Genomic DNA, 16,384 nt, shown 5'->3' with positions numbered 1-16,384 from the left:
ACAACACCCCCAGCCTGGTGACTTGACTTACAACGAAAGCTGAAAGCATCATGGGGCTAAGGTTATTTAAAGTGATATTAAAGTGGAAGTAAACACCCCCCCTATTGTTTTCAGTCAAGGAAGCTGCCATCTTGGCCTCTAATAATTCTTCAACTGCCATAATGCTGCGCATGTGATCAGTTATGACACCAGCCATTGGATGGTTTGAAAGTTTGGTTGAGAGAACAGCCAATGTGAAAGTTAGCATTTCCAGCATGCTGGGTCTGTAAATGTTTTTTGAAATTGGGTTTACTCCCATTTTAAAGCTTTAGGATAAAATAATAAACATATACTTATCTTCTCTGTGCAGTGGTTTTGCACAGAGCAGCCCCGATCCTCCTTTTCTGGGGTTACCTGCCTGCGCTTCTGGTTCCTCCTCTTCGGCAAGTGCCCCCATAGAAAGTCACTTTCTATGGGGGCATGTGTGCAGGCTCGCTCCTGAGCTGCCCTTTCTGTGTCTATTGGCATAGACACGGCGGCTCGGCCCCGCCCCTCGCTCCCTTATCAGAGGATGTGACACACAGCAGCGGGAACCAATGGCTCTCCCTGCTATCAAGTCTGCCCAGTGAGGAGGAACAGAGCCAGCAGAGCCTCTGCTCTCATGCACAGCACTGGATTGGGAATGGGCTTAAGTAAGTATAAGAGGGGCTGCAGGGGATTCTGTGACACAGAAGGTTTTTTTATCTTAATGCAAAGAATGCAAGTAAAAAACCTTTAGGCTTTAGACATGTTACACAATTTGCAAAATAAAACAATAAGCAAATTTTAAGTGAATGCCTGATACAGGCTTATAGAACACTGCAATTATTTGAACGTGTTAATAGAATATGCATGGTGGAAGCCATATTTGCTCATACTGTATAATTAAAGTGTTACTAAACCCATGACCCTGCATTTACTATATCTGGTCTCTCACAGTACACAGAACATGGAAATGCAATCATGTTAGTATATATAAACTGCTAAATACCTTTTCTCACACGCAGTTAGAGCAGTCTTGTGATGTCTATCGGTGCCCACCCAAGCACTGGTTAAAACTTGTAGGAGGAGTTTTCAGTCTCCTCTGACCATCCTATGAGGCTGCTTGACCCCTGACCCTCTGTCTGGACAGTGCTGATTGGCCCTGTGCTGATCACATGTACACGCCCACAAAAAAAAAAAAAATACTCTCGCTAGCAATGCACAGCAAACCCCAAGGCTCTGCAGATGAATGGGAGACTGTGGAAGAAGGGGAGGTTTATAGAAGACAGGATCAAACAGCCTTTTTACACAATGCGCAGGATTAACCTCCACAGTGAGTATAACAAGCACGCTTTACAGTATACAGACTGACTTTGCTGTTGTGGGTTTAGTAAGACTTTAAACGTTAGAAATAAAAACAGCGACATTAAAATGATTTACATGATTTTGAGCTCATGCATATATGCATCTTAAAACAAATGATGATTCATATAGTTTACAAAACATGCTAAACGTACTCAAAACTATTGCATTACTCTTACCAGTTCAATACCCTGGGGAAAGGGGTTATCTTCCCAATCTTTTTCAGGGAACCTCTGCAGAATCTTGCCTTGTCCAATGCCGCTGCCTGCAGAAAAGAATATGAAAATACTGAGCATAACAAGAACAAAATACATCCCTGCTACATTATAATTTGCCAAGACAATGGTCACATATTTTTAAAATGACAACAGAAACCTAGTAATAAAATATACAGTTAACACAAGAGTATTTCTTCCCTTCGTTTTACAAATTCAAACTGTTTAAAATGAACTTGTGGCTTCCCCCTTGCACCTCACTTAAATTCCACGAACCCCCCAGATTTTCACAAACATCTTTTCTTTAATCCCGGTTTGCCCATAGAAGAGAAACAAACTCTGTAAAAGGCAACAATGGAGCTTACACGGGGCTCTGGGCCTAGTGAATCACATGGAAAAAGGGAAGAGAGTCTGATTCTCCCCCATACCCTGAAGTACTAGATATGTCTCAGAGCTTCAAAGGATGACTCCAATGGTGGGACAGTAAAGTATAGGCAAATAATGGCAGCAAGAGGAGAGGCAAGTAAAATTGGATAGATTTTTGTTCACCATCTGTGTCCTATTTTGAAGATTCTCCTTCACTTCCTGTCCCATAGTCAAAACAGGAAGTGAGAGGAAATCCCTGCAAATTATAGGCATCTCTTGGAGCCCCCCCAGGTCACCAGAACCAGTTTCCCCATTAGAAGATTTCCCCTCTCTTACTTTTCTGGGGACAACCCAAAATTTGTGATTTCCTTTACTTTCCTTGATAATGGTACACAGGACAAATAGAGAAGGTGAATCTCCTTAACTGCACAGACAGCAATACAAACTGACAGCGGTTTTAATCCCTCTCCATTCTGTCCAAAACTTAAAAAAAAAAAAAAAAAAGTTTTGCCTCGATTTAAAACCATAATCTTGAACGACGATCTCTCTGCTGTCGAGAAAATTCTGTTAAAGGAGAAGTTGGTTGCCCTTTATGGAAACTATCAGGAAGAACAAAAAAAAAAAAAAGTCAATCTTTCCAATAGAAGCAGTGGCTTTAGAATGAACCCACACAGCACAAACTACATACAGCCAGATAATGAGGAGAAATCTGCAGCTGCAATGGAGCTGGATAGAGACGTGGAAGAACAATGCCCTGGCTGAGTCGAAAGTCTGAAAGCCACCTTTAGAAGAAAGGAGGCTCTGTGCCTCAACACCATCTTGTCCTTGGAAAGGCAAGCCACTAGTGGAATGCAAATTCAAAGAACCTCTTGTTATAGCAAAACTGTTCCCTATCGTGTCTGGGATGTGACCAGTTGTGTTGCAAGGAATAAACAACACAGGGCACCAATGTAAACCTTGAGTACTCACGAACCGGCTGCTAGTGGCAGGAGAGATTCATATGGCAGGAGATGACAAGGTCACTTGCAACAAAGAACAGTAGCGGGAAGCTGTTGGCAGGAACAGCAGTGCAAGATACTCCACTAAATTGCGTATTTCGCCCATTTCTTCAGCATCAAGCCCTTCCATGGTAAATCAATGGAAAATAAGAATAATAGCAGGGTCCAATGGTCTTGATAGACAGGTAACTCCTGATGTTGACCCAAGTGGCCTACGCACAAAGTGGGTTATCAGAGACTAAGCCACACTAGGAGGCTGTGCCACAGTTCTGGATGCGGAATGCGCTCCACAGCTAACCAACACACTACACCAAGGTCTGGAAATTGCCACAATGCAGAGTCCAATGCATTAAGGACATGTTCCTGGCTAGAAGCACAGTTAAGTAGTCCAGATGAGCCTGGCCTTCAAATCAATTGCTGAGGATATCCCGATCCAGATAGATGCCTATGCCAGCTGGTCTTCGCTTTTTTTTTTGCCAGTGTCCAAATCCTCCTGTAGGTTGCAGTATAACTCAACTGTTTTTGAACCCAGAGTCCCTCGACGAGAAAGAAAATACTGATTGTTATGCCCTGCATTATATGCAGCTCCTTTTAGACATTAAATGAATCCTAACAAAATTAAGCTAAACATATAACATTTTTCAAATGTTTTCTTTGAAATTTACTGGTCTCTTCTTTTTATGGTTTTTCTCTTCTTTCAAACTCTTAATGCATCAGAGAATATCTGCACAATTCCATCACTTTATCATGTCTTTTGTCCAACCTTACGGATGCTGTAACTTTGTTTCTGGGGTCCAAGGGCAATCCTGGCTCCCGAGCATTAATCTGTATCACATAGAGCATGCTTCGGCCCCACCTACTGGTCTCTCTCCTCACTGGCTGCGATTGGCAGCAGCAAGAGCCAATGAGAAAAGAGAGGGAGCCAAGAGGGCCGCTGCTCTCATGCACAGTGCTGAATCAAGATCGGGGCTCAGGTGAGTATTAGCGGGGTTGGAGGTGGCCAGAGAATGTCCATCCCAAACACTGTCTAATGACACCTTAAAAAGGACCAGCTCTCACATTACATTTGTCAAAATCACAATTAAAATGCATGCTACAAAGCTAGAGAACCCTGGTTACCATGAAAACGTGAAATAGTATAGTGACAAGAACGTCATACCAATAATCCTAACTGGATTCAAGCCCATCCCAGAGTCACCACTTTCTTTGGAGGTACAGTGCTTGTGATTATCCTATGCCTTAAGCTGCCCATTGAAAGCTTGAATTTCAGGCAATTTCCTGCTGAAAATGAAGCCATGGGCAACCCTGTCAGTGCCATCCAGTTTAAAAATGTACTGAGCCAGGTGGAAAATTATCAGCCAAACAGTAACCTAGATGCAGTCACTGTTCATGTTTTCAGGACTCATGGCATAAAATGCTTAGCATGGTTGGAGGAATCTATTGAAAGAGAAATCTAGCCATGTATGGCTAGCATTACAGCATAGCAATGATCATTGATCACCATCAGCACACAGCCAGGAAGTAAGACCTGGCATCTGCTGCGTTCAGTGGGTATTGCTGCTGTTTAGAATGTATTGTGGGACAGAGGACCTCTGTACACTAAAATTAGTGGTTTTCCATTTATACTGAAAATATCACTTTGAATATTAAAGTATTAGCCAAAACAAAAATAATAGGTTTAGTTACACGTGGTCTCTGGTTTCTTATGGGCTGTTATCAATGAGTTTGCCTTTATCATCTGTTTTGGGACACTCACAATTCAAAAAGACAGGTGCATTTTACCTGCTTCAAGCTGCTCTTATATTCCTGTAACTTTGTATGGTCAGAACAGCATTTCTGGCATGAACAAAGAAGTCATCAAAGCTGCCCCTACAGGTCTCAAATACCCCAACAATGAGATACCCTTATCATAATTCCAGACTTGGTTTCTGTCCACTTACAATTTTAGGTGAACAATGGTGCCAGTGTGCTGGGATTAATTATTCCAGGTTAATCAAGATGGTCGAAGATTGGCCCCCAGAAGAAACTGGGAAGATAATGTCAGAGCTAGCAAGGGGCCTTGCAGGTGTTGGACTGTTGGAATAGAGCTAGTCTTGCTGAATTTAGTTCCACTTTAATAAAGGAAATGGAAGAGAAACTTGTTACAATTACAGATGAGCTTTATTAACCACTGTACATCCCCTTTAATTGGCGTCCAGGGTGACCGTGCCCGTGGGCCTCCCAGCGATAGTGTCACGGAGCCGCAGAACGGGGAAGTGCCTTGTGACATGACAGAGATCACTGCTCCCCGCTTTTTCAAAATGGCCTCACTTTTTTGTTTATAGCGCAAAAAAAAAGAAAAAAAAAAAAAAGAAAAGCAGAGGTGATCAAATGCCACCAAAAGAAAGCTCTATTTGTGGGGAAGAAAGGACGTCAATTTTGTTTGGGTGCAACGTCGCACGACCGCGCAATTTTCAGATAAAGTGACGCAAAAGTGCTCTGGTCAGGAAGGGGGTAAAATCTTCCAGGGCTGAAGCGGTTAATCTGAAAACACCTTTATAAGCCCAGCAGGAAGTTGGCACTGTACTGGGCCAATCATAAGTATCTGAGATATCTACCACTCCCACATGTTAACATGCAGAGCCCACAAGGAATGTATATGCGCCACTCCCACAGTTTACGTGCAGAGCCCACCAGGAAGTCAGCACTGCGCTAGTCACAGGCAGTGAGACATTTACTGATCTCTGCAGCCGCGCATTGGGACAATGTCTCCTAGCCTGTGATTAGCGCAGCGCAGTACCGACTTCCTGTTGGGCTCTGCACGTGGGGTGTGCGAACACGGCGGAGCTCATCCTTATTACCAGGAAGGAAATGGCCTGGTTACAAACTATTGGCTCAATATATCTCAGGTAGAATCGAAACACGCCTGAGCTCATCCCCAATTACAATGCACAGCTACTCAAGATTCTGTCTCCTCCAATTTTGGTAAATCTGCTCCCACGGTGCTCAAAAGGAACACTCTGCACTTGGTTCGGATATGTAAAAAACACAGCTGCAAGTATTTACCTAAACAAATCATACCATTTATGATTTCATTATTAAATTAGCTGTCCGATATTCTCCCATCTGATTGGCTGAGATACAGCAGTGGGAGCCGCTCTGTCCCACTGCTGTCAATCAGGAGAGAGAGGTGGCGGGCCGGAACAGGGCTCTGTGTGTGAATGGACATGGAGCAGTAACTCGGTTTGGGTGCCCCCATAGCAAGCTGCTTGCTGTGGGGGCACTCAACAGGAGGGGGGGGGGCAGGATCACAGAAGAGGGACCCAAGAAGAGGAGAATCTGGGCTGCTCTGTGCAAATCCACTGCAACAGAGCAGGTAAGTATAATGTTTGTTATTTTTATAGAAAAAAAAAAAAGTGAGACTTTACAATCACTTTAAAGCTGGTAGGAGGAATTTTAATTCACCTCTGCCCCTATGGGTCTCAAATACCCCAACAATGAGATACCCTTATCATAATTCCTTTGTTTCTGTCCACTTACAATTTTAGGTGAACAACGGTGCCAGTGTTGCCTGGGAGGCCCTATGAGTTGTCAGTCTGCCCCTGACACAGACTGATTTGTGGGTTTAGCAATGCTTTAAGTAATATTCTGTTAAATATAGGAAAAAAATACGGCTTAACTAAATACGTTTTTAATAAGAGCTACTTTTTTTTTTTTTATCACATTCATATGTATGGCAGGCCTATCACGCAGAAACCAATATTGCCAGTTGGGTTTTCCACATTGTGAGAGGTCTTAGTTATGAACTGCAGTTAGGGAATTAGGGAATGTGTTGGAGCATATACTAATATATTTCTCAACATACCCCACACTTTTCTCTATAAAAAATAAATAAATAATCTGCTGCTTTGTGCCAGACTAAACCATAGCATATGCCAGGCTTGAATCCAATATACCTTAAGGCATTAGGGTCTCTGAGAAATTTCTAATTAAAGTTTGTGTTACAGAAGACAATACCATTACTGTTATTTGTCATGCCTGATACCTTAATTGACAATCACAGCAAAGATGGAATGGTTCAAGGACAGTATGAATGTGAACCTCTCTAAGCTCACAGTGGTCTTTAGATTTTGTTAACAGTTCAGCCTCCATAAGATATTTTTTATTATATATATATATATATATATATATATATATATATATATATATATATATATATATATATATATATATATATATATATTTGATGGACATTCTGCAGACTGTGAAGTATGATGCCAGATCATCTGTGCAATGCCGGTCAAAAGGGAATTCACTAAATATTTCTAATTTGCATGATCAGCCATTCTTACCAATCTGGACCAACGTAACGATGCAAAGATAGCATAAAAAAAAAATAGCATTCAAGAATTCAGCTTTAGCCCCGGGTTCACACTATGCAGTGCAGGGAACTGCATGTGATTTTGAACAGGAATTGCACAGCATTCCTATTCAAATCACATGTGAATCTTCAGCAGTGCGATTTGAGACATTATTCTGTATGGCTCAAATAGCACTAAATTTGCATCAAAAATGTGCAGGACCCTTTTTGTGGCCGCACTGTGTTTTGCAATACGATTTGGGGGTGTCGTTAAAATACACACCCGCATCAATATGCATGACCTGAGTGCGATTTGCATCCGCACTGAATCAGTGTGAGCTGGGGCTAATAGTGGTTGTAAAGGCAGAAGTTTTTTTTTTTTATCTCAATGTATTAAGATAAGAAGCCTTCTGTGTGCAGTAGCCTCCCCCAGCCCCCCCCCCCCCCCCAATACTTTCCTGAGCCCCATCTCAATACACCAATGTACACACGTGCCTCGGCCACCCAGGACTTTTCCTCCTGAGGGCTGAACCACGGCTCCGTGTCTGAATGGACAGACTGAGCTGCGTATCGGCTTGGGTGCCCCCATAGCAAGCTGCTTACTGTGGGGGCACTCGGCAGGAGGGAGGGGCCAGGAGCTCCGGCAAAGGACCTGGTGTCTTGCAGAGAAAGTTCCCCCGGCGGATAAGGACCCCACCCTGTACTGCGCTTGTGCAGTACGAACGACTACAGAGCCGCCGAAAATAGCCGACCCTGAACACAACGAGTCAGCTGTACACGGCGCCTGCGCACTACATTCTGCCCCGAGTCCAGGTTCAAGCCCCACCATCCAAGTAGACATAGAGTTAGAATAATAATATGCCGAGTGCAGCGAGACCACGCCCGAAGCGTGGCGAGTGAAGCAAAACCGCGAGGGGCCCTTTTACAGGCGCCATGTACAGCTGACTCACTATGTTCAGCTTCAGCTATTTTCGGTGGCTTCGTTGTGGTTCGTACTGCGCAAGAGCGGCGCCTGCACAGTACAGTGGGGTCCTTATCCACTGGGGGGAACTTTCTCGGCAGAACACAGGCAAAGAAAAAAAGAACAAGACTATAGGGTCACTTTAATGCATAAATAACCTCACTTGGCCCCTCCACTTACTTACTAGAGGTATTACAAAGAAAAATCGCTTCTTTACGTACAGTCCCCTTTCTTCTATACTCCTCCCCTAACTGAAGCCAAATTTGTAGGAGTGTTAGTTGTTGAGCTGTGGCAGTGCTCAATTGCCACCACCGCTTTACAGACGCAAGCTAAATAGGACCATACCTATTCCCATAACACACCTCTTTGTTCTGAGCTGTGCTCAGTACAATGCTGAAGGCAAAAGAAGCAAAGCAAATACCAGTGACAGGGGAAAGTTAGCATTGGCAGCCCCCGTATTTCTCTCAGTACAGCACCTCTACACCCACAACTTTTGGGAAAAAAATATAAAAATTTGAAAAATTCTAAATTGGCAAATACCAATTAAAACACATGTGTGATTTGCTGGGTGGAATACATGTACAACCTACACCATGTGCACAGATTTTAATGCCAGCAAAGTGCAGCTCTTCCTGTGATGCTTTAGTAAGTGTATCCTCTTCAGAATAACAGAGGTGTCAAAACCACTTCCCCTTTAAGCAGATTCCTCCCACATCTAAGCACTGTCAGATAAAGAGTAACACAGTGCTCTAACGCTTTCTCTATGGGACAGGAATTAGCGGGTAAAAAATAATTCTGTATAGACATGACTAAAGCCTAGTACACACGACCAGAAAATGACGCTTTTAAAGCGATCGTACGATAATCTGACCGTTATTACACAGCTTTCAAGAGCCGGTGATCGGCTCACTACAGTTCTTCGGAAATTATCCAAAACATAAAACTTTTTCTTGTACAGTATTGGTCTGAAAAATAATCAGAAGAGCAAGACCACGCATGCTCGGAATCAAAAAATGCATTACAACACATTACATCACTTCCAAAATTGTATTATGTCGTACGAGAATTTTCATAAGTTTAGTAATCTTTTTATTTTTGATAGGAAACAAGCATGAAAAAAAAAAAAAAAAATGAACGATCATGTGTCAGATATTTTTATTGTGTGTTCGATATTCTCATCGAGGCTTACAGCTGGCCATACATAGAACGAACACTGTACATGCGTTCGTAGGCTAGCTTGTGTTGTATACAGCCACCTCTACAAATAGATTACAGTATACGGCTGAATGTGGGTATATGCAGCTGTGAACATAAACATGCGTACGCATATGGATGCACATTGCTAGACTTAGATTGTCTGTACCCGGGGGCAAATGTCCCTAAGCATGTTGTGTACCTGTGTACAGCCATGGCCAAAGTTTTGAGAATGATATAAATATGAAGTTTCACAAAGTATGCGGTCTCAGTTTTTACGATGGCAACTGGCATATACTCCAGAATGTTATGAAGAGTGATCAGATGAATTGCAATTATTTGCAAAGTCCCTCATTGCCATGAAAATGAATGAATCTCATTAAAAAAAAAAAAAACATTTCCACTGCATTTGTGAAGGAGGCTTCAGGCCGCCCAAGAAGTCCAGCAAGTGCCAGGAGTGTTTCCTACAGTTGATTGATTCCACTGGGTGATCGGGGCACCACCAGCACAGAGCTTGTTCAGAAATGGCAGCGGGCAGGTGTGATGGCATCTACACGCACAATGAGGTGAATACTTCTGGAGGATGACCTGGTGTCAAGAAGGGCTGCAAAGAAGCCACTTTTCTCCAAAAAAATCACCAGGGACAGACTGATATATGCAAAAGGTGGATTGGACTGCTGGGGGGTAAAGTCATTTTCTCTGATGAATCCCCTTTCCGATTGTTTGGGGCACCTGGAAAAAACCTTGTCCAGAGAAGTAAAGGTGAGCGCTACCATCAGTCCTGTGTCATGCCAACAGCAAAGTATCCTGAGACCATTCATGTGTGGGGTTGCTTCTCAGCCAAGGGAGTGGGCTCACTCACAATTTTGTCTAAGAACACAGCCATGAATAAAGAATACAAGAACAAGAACATCCCCCAAGAGCAACTTCTCCCATCCGAGAACAGTTTGGTGATGAACAATGCCTTTTCCAGTGTGATGGAGCACCTTGCCAAAGGGCAAAAGTGACAACCAAGTGGCTTGGGGAACAAAGCATTGAAATCTTGAGTCCATGGCCAGGAGACCTTATTCCCATTGAGAACTTGTGGTCAATCCTCAAGAGGCAGGTGAACGGGAAAAAAAAATAACCCCCAAAAATTCTTCCAACTCCAAGCATTGCATTATGCAAGAATGGGTTGCATCAGTCAGGATGTAGGCCAGAATTGGTTGATAGCATGCCAGGGCGAATTGCAGGGATCTTGAAAAAGAGAGGGGTGAACACTGCAAAAAATGCATAAACTTCATGTCATTGTCAATAAAAGCCTTTGCCAATTCTGAAATGCGTGTAATACTTCAGTATACTATAGTAACATCTGACAAAAAGATCTAAAAACACTGCAGCAGCAAACTTTGTGAAAATGACAATGTGTGTTATTATCCAAACTTTTGGCCACGGCTGTACAACTGTATCTCCATATTCATTTGTACAGATGGCTGTATGCAACATCTGTGGCTCCAGGGTGCTGAAATAAAGCCTGGTAACCACAAATCTTTTTTTTTTCTCGTTCAACCCAGGGGGCTGAACAGAAAAAATGTGAGCACTCGAGAGGAGATCCTGTACTAACTATCTGACATTAGTACAGCGATCACCCTTGCTGAGCTATTGTGTTCTGACAGGGGGTCGCTTCCACGTGCCCCCGTTAGAACAAACTGGTCAGCGCTCTCTGCCATTGGCTTAGAGTCCTGATTGGCAGACCTTTTTTGGTCATGCAGACTGAAAACAGAGGCTTCGACAGAAGCCTCTCGTTCGTCTGGCTTATGTCAGGATAGACTGCCATACAATTTATATTAAAACCGGCTGATACTGCCTTATATTCATCCCTTGTATTTTCCACGATATACCTAAAAACACAACTACGTGCCGCTGCAGATTTCTGAACCATGAGGTTTCCGCTAAGCGGTGGTCCTTAGCCATGGTTCACGCTAGATGCGGTGCGAATTCACAGCAAATATCGCTCTGCATCAGAATTGCAATCCGTTCATGCAAACCAATTGCAGAGTGCATGGTAAGTGAACGCTACCCTGCAATCGGTTTGCAATGAAATGAAAAATCTGATTCTGGTGCGGACAAAAAAAAAGGGTCCTGCACGAGTTAGGTGCGATTTGAGCCATACAAATCCATAGCTAAAATGGCACCCCAGAGACACTGCATGTAATTCGCACAGGAATGTGCTGCGATTCCCTTGCAAATAACATGCGGTGCCTTGCACCCCATCAGTGTGAACCCAGGTTCAAACAGCAGATGTACTCATTTTCTCTGCATGAAATGTCTTCTACAGGGTCCTAAAACATTTCACTGGAGTGGCAACCATTATCAACAGGCTGCTGTCTATAGGAAAAAGCCCAGCTCCTGTGTACACAAAGTCCTGGGTTTGACCTGAGCTTCACTCAAAGGATAGCAGCAATCTGCTGAGAACTGTATAAACAGTGTTATCAGGTGTTGCAATGAAGTGCTTCTTTTGGCTTGTATCCAGAGAAGACACACTCTGCAATGCTGTACACAAGTAAATCGAGCTACGGTAAAACCTTGGACTGCGTGCAGAATTCGTTCTGGAAACATGCTTGTAATCCAAAGCACTCTTATATCAAAGCAAATATTCCCATAAGAAATAATGGAAACTCAAATGATTCGTTCCACAACCATTTATTCATAAATCCTTCAGTTTATATAAAAAGATTATAGCAATGTGATAGATTGTGTAACCATAAAATGTCCATCCACAAATGGCAACCTCTAAAAGGGGATAAGAAGCAAAATCCAGTAAGAGCTACAGAGTATAAAAAGAAGAGAGGCGCCTCTAAGTGTAGCAATATGGTTTAATGGAGGTACAACATTTAGCAACTCACACGGTTGGTGATTAAAACAGCCACATCCAAGTATGCAGCCATCCGTGGTAAAGCTGTCCACATAGACCATCCCCGCACCACCGGCTCTCACCGCTGTCAGTCTGCAATCGTGACCGGGAAGACTACCCTGCAGTAGAGCGATCTGAAAGCGAGGCTTCAATCGCTCTCAGAGTGCGGAAGGGATGACGTTGATGGCAGTGCGGAGGATGGTCTATGTGGACAACTTTACCCGGATGCCTGCATACTTAGATGTGCTTGTTGTAGCCTCCCTGGCAGTAGGATTATATCAGATTTTTGCATCTCAAAGCGGTACAATTATTTTGCATAAAAATTTAGCATTTTATATTGTAGGCCTGTAATTCTTAACAATAACACACTTAACCACTTCCTAACTGGGCACTTACACCCCCCCCCCCCCCCCCTCCTGCCCAGACCAATTTTCAGCTCTGTTGCACTTTGAATGACAATTGTGCGGCCATACAACACTGTACCCAAATGACATTTTTATCATTTTTTTCCCACAAATAGAGCTTTGTTTTGGTGGTATTTAATTACAGCTGAGAGTTTTATTTTTTGCTAAGCAAACAAAAAAAGATGCAAAATAAAAAAAAATAAAAAAATCATGTTTCATAGTTTGTTATAAAATTTTGCAAACAGGTCATTTTTCTCCTTCATTGAAATGCGCTGGTGGGCACAGTTAAGGCGGCACTAATAGATAAGGCAATACTGATGGGCACAGATAAGGCGGCAATGATGGGCAAAGATGGGCACAGATAAGATGGCATGGATGGGTGGCACTAAGGGGCACTGATAGTTACCACTGATAGATGGGACTGATGGGCACTGATAGGTGGCACTGATAGGCACGGATATGTGGCACTGGGGTGCAGCATTGTTGTTGAGGAAGATTGTGGGCACTGATAGGTGGCACTGTGGGCACTGATAGGTGGCACTGATGGGGGGCACTTTTTTAATACTTAGGTGGCACTGGCAGGGGGCAGGTGGGCACTGATGAGCTGGCCGTGATCGGGACTGAAGTCCCTCTCACGGCCGCCGGTGATCGGCTTTCAGCGCGAGGAGGAAAAAATGACCAGTTACACTTACCGGTAACGTCTTTTCTAGGAAATCTTCCAGGACGGCACACCTGAGAGATGACTGGTCCACCTGACAGGAAACACAATCAACAACGAGTTTAAAAGTCCCCACCCCTCCCTCAGACCCTCAGTTATGGTAAAGAAAATCCCACACCAGTGTCAGAGGGAACATTCTGTGAAGAATTAATATATCACCAATAAAACAAGGGTAGGGAGTAGGCCTGCCGTCCTGGAAGATTTCCTAGAAAAGACGTTACCGCTAAGTGTAACTGGTCATTTTCTCCAGTCATCTTCCAGGACGGCACACCTGAGAGGATAAGCAAGAAGTTCAGGCCTACCTTTAGGGCGGGACAACCGCTTGTAGGACCTTCCTGCCAAATGCCAAATCCTGAGGGGACAACAGCTCCACTCTGTAGTGCCTCAGAAATGTTCTATGGCTCGTCCATGTTGCTGCCTTGCAGATCTGGTCAATTGAGGCGCCTGCCCTCTCTGCCCAGGAGGTCGCTAGGGATCTAGCTGAATGCGCCTTAAGGCGGGTTGGTACTGGTTTACCTGCCTGTCTATAAGCGATGGATATGGTCTGTCTAACCCATCTAGCTATCGTAGACTTAGATGCTTGAAGACCCTTTTTCTTCCCTGAAAAAGTGACCAATAAATGACTGGATCTCCTAAAGTCCTTCACCCTTTCTAAATAGACTAGGAGACAACGCCTGACATCTAAGAAATGAAATCTTTCCTCTTCCTTATTCTTAGGATTCTGGCAAAAGGACGGGAGAATAATCTCCTGTGTTCTGTGAAATAATGAAGCTACCTTTGGCAAATAAAGAGGATCCTGAGTGAGGATTACCCTATCCTCTAGGATGCGCAAAAACGGCTCTTTAATCGACAGAGCCTGTATATCACTCACCCTCCTGGCCGTAGTGATAGCCAGGAGGAAGGCCAACTTAAATGATAAAAGCTTAACCGAAATTTGAGCCACCGGCTCAAAAGGCCCCCTTGTTAGGGCATCTAATACCAGGGACAGATCCCATGGAGGGCAACTGACCGACCTGACTGGAACTACCCTTTCCCTGGCCGACAAAAATCTTTTTATTAGCGGCTCCTGTCCTAGCTTCCTATCAAAAAACACGGACAGGGCTGCCACCTGGACCTTTAGGGTGCTAACTGCCAAACCCTGGTCCACCCCCTCCTGAAGAAAGTCTAGGATGGTGGGTATCATCTGGAGAGCCCCCTCCTTAGACTGTAGCCAGTGGGAGAAGACTTTCCAGACCTTTGCATAAATCTTTCTGGTGACGCCTTTCCTACTGAGGAGAAGAGTATCTATCACTTTTTCCGAACAGCCCCTGTCTCGGAGTATTTCCCTTTCAATAGCCATGCTGTCAGAGAGACGACCCGGGTCGGGGTGAAAGACTGGACCCTGACTGAGTAGGTCTCGTTGCACCGGCAGACGCAGCGGGGGAGCTATCGCGAGACTCTGAATGGTGGGAAACCAAACTCTCTTGGGCCACCAGGGTGCTATCAGTATCAGGACTGACCTTGAGTAGGTTAATTTTTGTAGGACTCTGGGAAGGAGCACCAATGGGGGAAAGGCATAAGCCAGTCTGAAATCCCACACTTGTACAAGAGCGTCTATCCCTTCTGCTTCTTGATCCTTGTAAAGGGAGAAAAACCTGAGAACCTTCGCATTCTCCCGGGAAGCGAACAAATCTATTTCTGGCTTGCCAAAATGTTTGCACACCAGGAAGAAGATTTCTTTGCTCAATCCCCATTCCCCTTGAAGGATGGGCTGTCTGCTTAGAAAATCTGCTTGCAGATTGAGTGAGCCCTTTATATGAATCGCTGACAGTGAAAGGACCCTCTTTTCTGCCTTCACAAGGATCTGTTGCGCTAACCGTCTTAGTTTGTCCGACCTTGTCCCTCCTTGGTGGTTTAGGTATGCCACCGTGACCAGGTTGTCCGAGAGGACCTGAACCTCCCTGTCCTGCAGTTCCTCTCGGAAATAGTCTAGGGCTTTGCCTACTGCCAGAAGCTCCCTGAAATTGGAAGACTCCCTGGCTTGGCTGTGGTTCCAGGACCCCTGGGTATATCGGTCTCCCAGATGAGCCCCCCAACCCCAGGCGCTGGCGTCCGTGGTTAGGACCAAAGGGTTTACCTGAGACCAGGGGCGACCATTCAACAAATTCTGTGGGTCGAGCCACCACCGCAGAGAACGAGATACCTCCTCTGTGATGGGTACTCTGTTCTCTAATGTTTCTCTTTTTCCTCCCCATGAGGCAAGTAGAAAAGACTGAAGCTCCCGAGAATGGAGTTGTGCCCAGGTTACTGCCGGAATGCAGGCCGTCATGAGGCCCAGCAATCTCATTATATATCTCAGAGAGGCTTCTCCTCTTTCGAGAAGGGTGACAACCGCATTCTGGACCTTCGTTACCTTTTCTGTTGGTAAGAATACCTTCTGTGCCTGCGAGTCTAACAGGTAGCCTAGGTATAGCTTGGACTGAGATGGAGTCAGTGAGGACTTCTCCTGACTGACCATCCAGCCCAAGGTCTCCAGAGTTTCCAACACGATGTCTCTGTCTATTACTGCTTGCCTCTGATCCACACTGTAGATCAGCAAGTCGTCCAGGTAGGGTATTAACCCTATCCCCTGCAGGTGTAGGTATGCCACTACTTCGGCTAACACCTTTGTGAATATCCTTGGACTTGCCGCCAGCCCAAAGGGAAGAGCCCTGAACTGCCAGTGTTGTATCCTCTGCTGTATGCAAACTGCGAAGCGTAGGTACTTCTGGTGTTCGGGAGCAATGGGTACGTGTAGATAAGCGTCTTTTAGGTCCAGGGTGACCATAAAGACTCCTCTCTGCAGATGCTTTCTTACTGAGTAAATACTCTCCATCCTGAACTTCTTGTGAAGCAGGTAACGGTTGAGTCTTCTCAAATTTATTATCAACCGAAATTTTCCTGAGGGTTTTGGAA

At 44.4% G+C, this 16,384-nt stretch overlaps 1 protein-coding gene across 8 annotated transcripts in view; it reads right to left on the bottom strand.

The window, feature by feature from the left end:
- The window catches only part of SBF1 (SET binding factor 1), a 169,414-nt gene that overhangs the window by 82,221 nt on the left and 70,809 nt on the right, over positions 1-16,384 (bottom strand). For all 8 annotated transcript variants that reach the window (XM_077472032.1, XM_077472034.1, XM_077472037.1 and 5 more), the window contains exon 2: positions 1,542-1,627. In XM_077472032.1, the coding sequence (XP_077328158.1) occupies positions 1,542-1,627 (86 nt within the window). The remainder of the gene's footprint in view (positions 1-1,541; positions 1,628-16,384) is intronic.

The sequence above is a fragment of the Lithobates pipiens genome, unplaced genomic scaffold (genome assembly GCF_037356315.1).
Source record: "Lithobates pipiens isolate NorthernLeopardFrog02 unplaced genomic scaffold, aLitPip1_a1.2 Scaffold_8, whole genome shotgun sequence".
Taxonomy (NCBI): Eukaryota; Metazoa; Chordata; class Amphibia; order Anura; family Ranidae; genus Lithobates; species Lithobates pipiens.
Note: the sequence above shows the minus strand (reverse complement) of the source record. Positions and strands in the feature narration are given on the sequence as shown.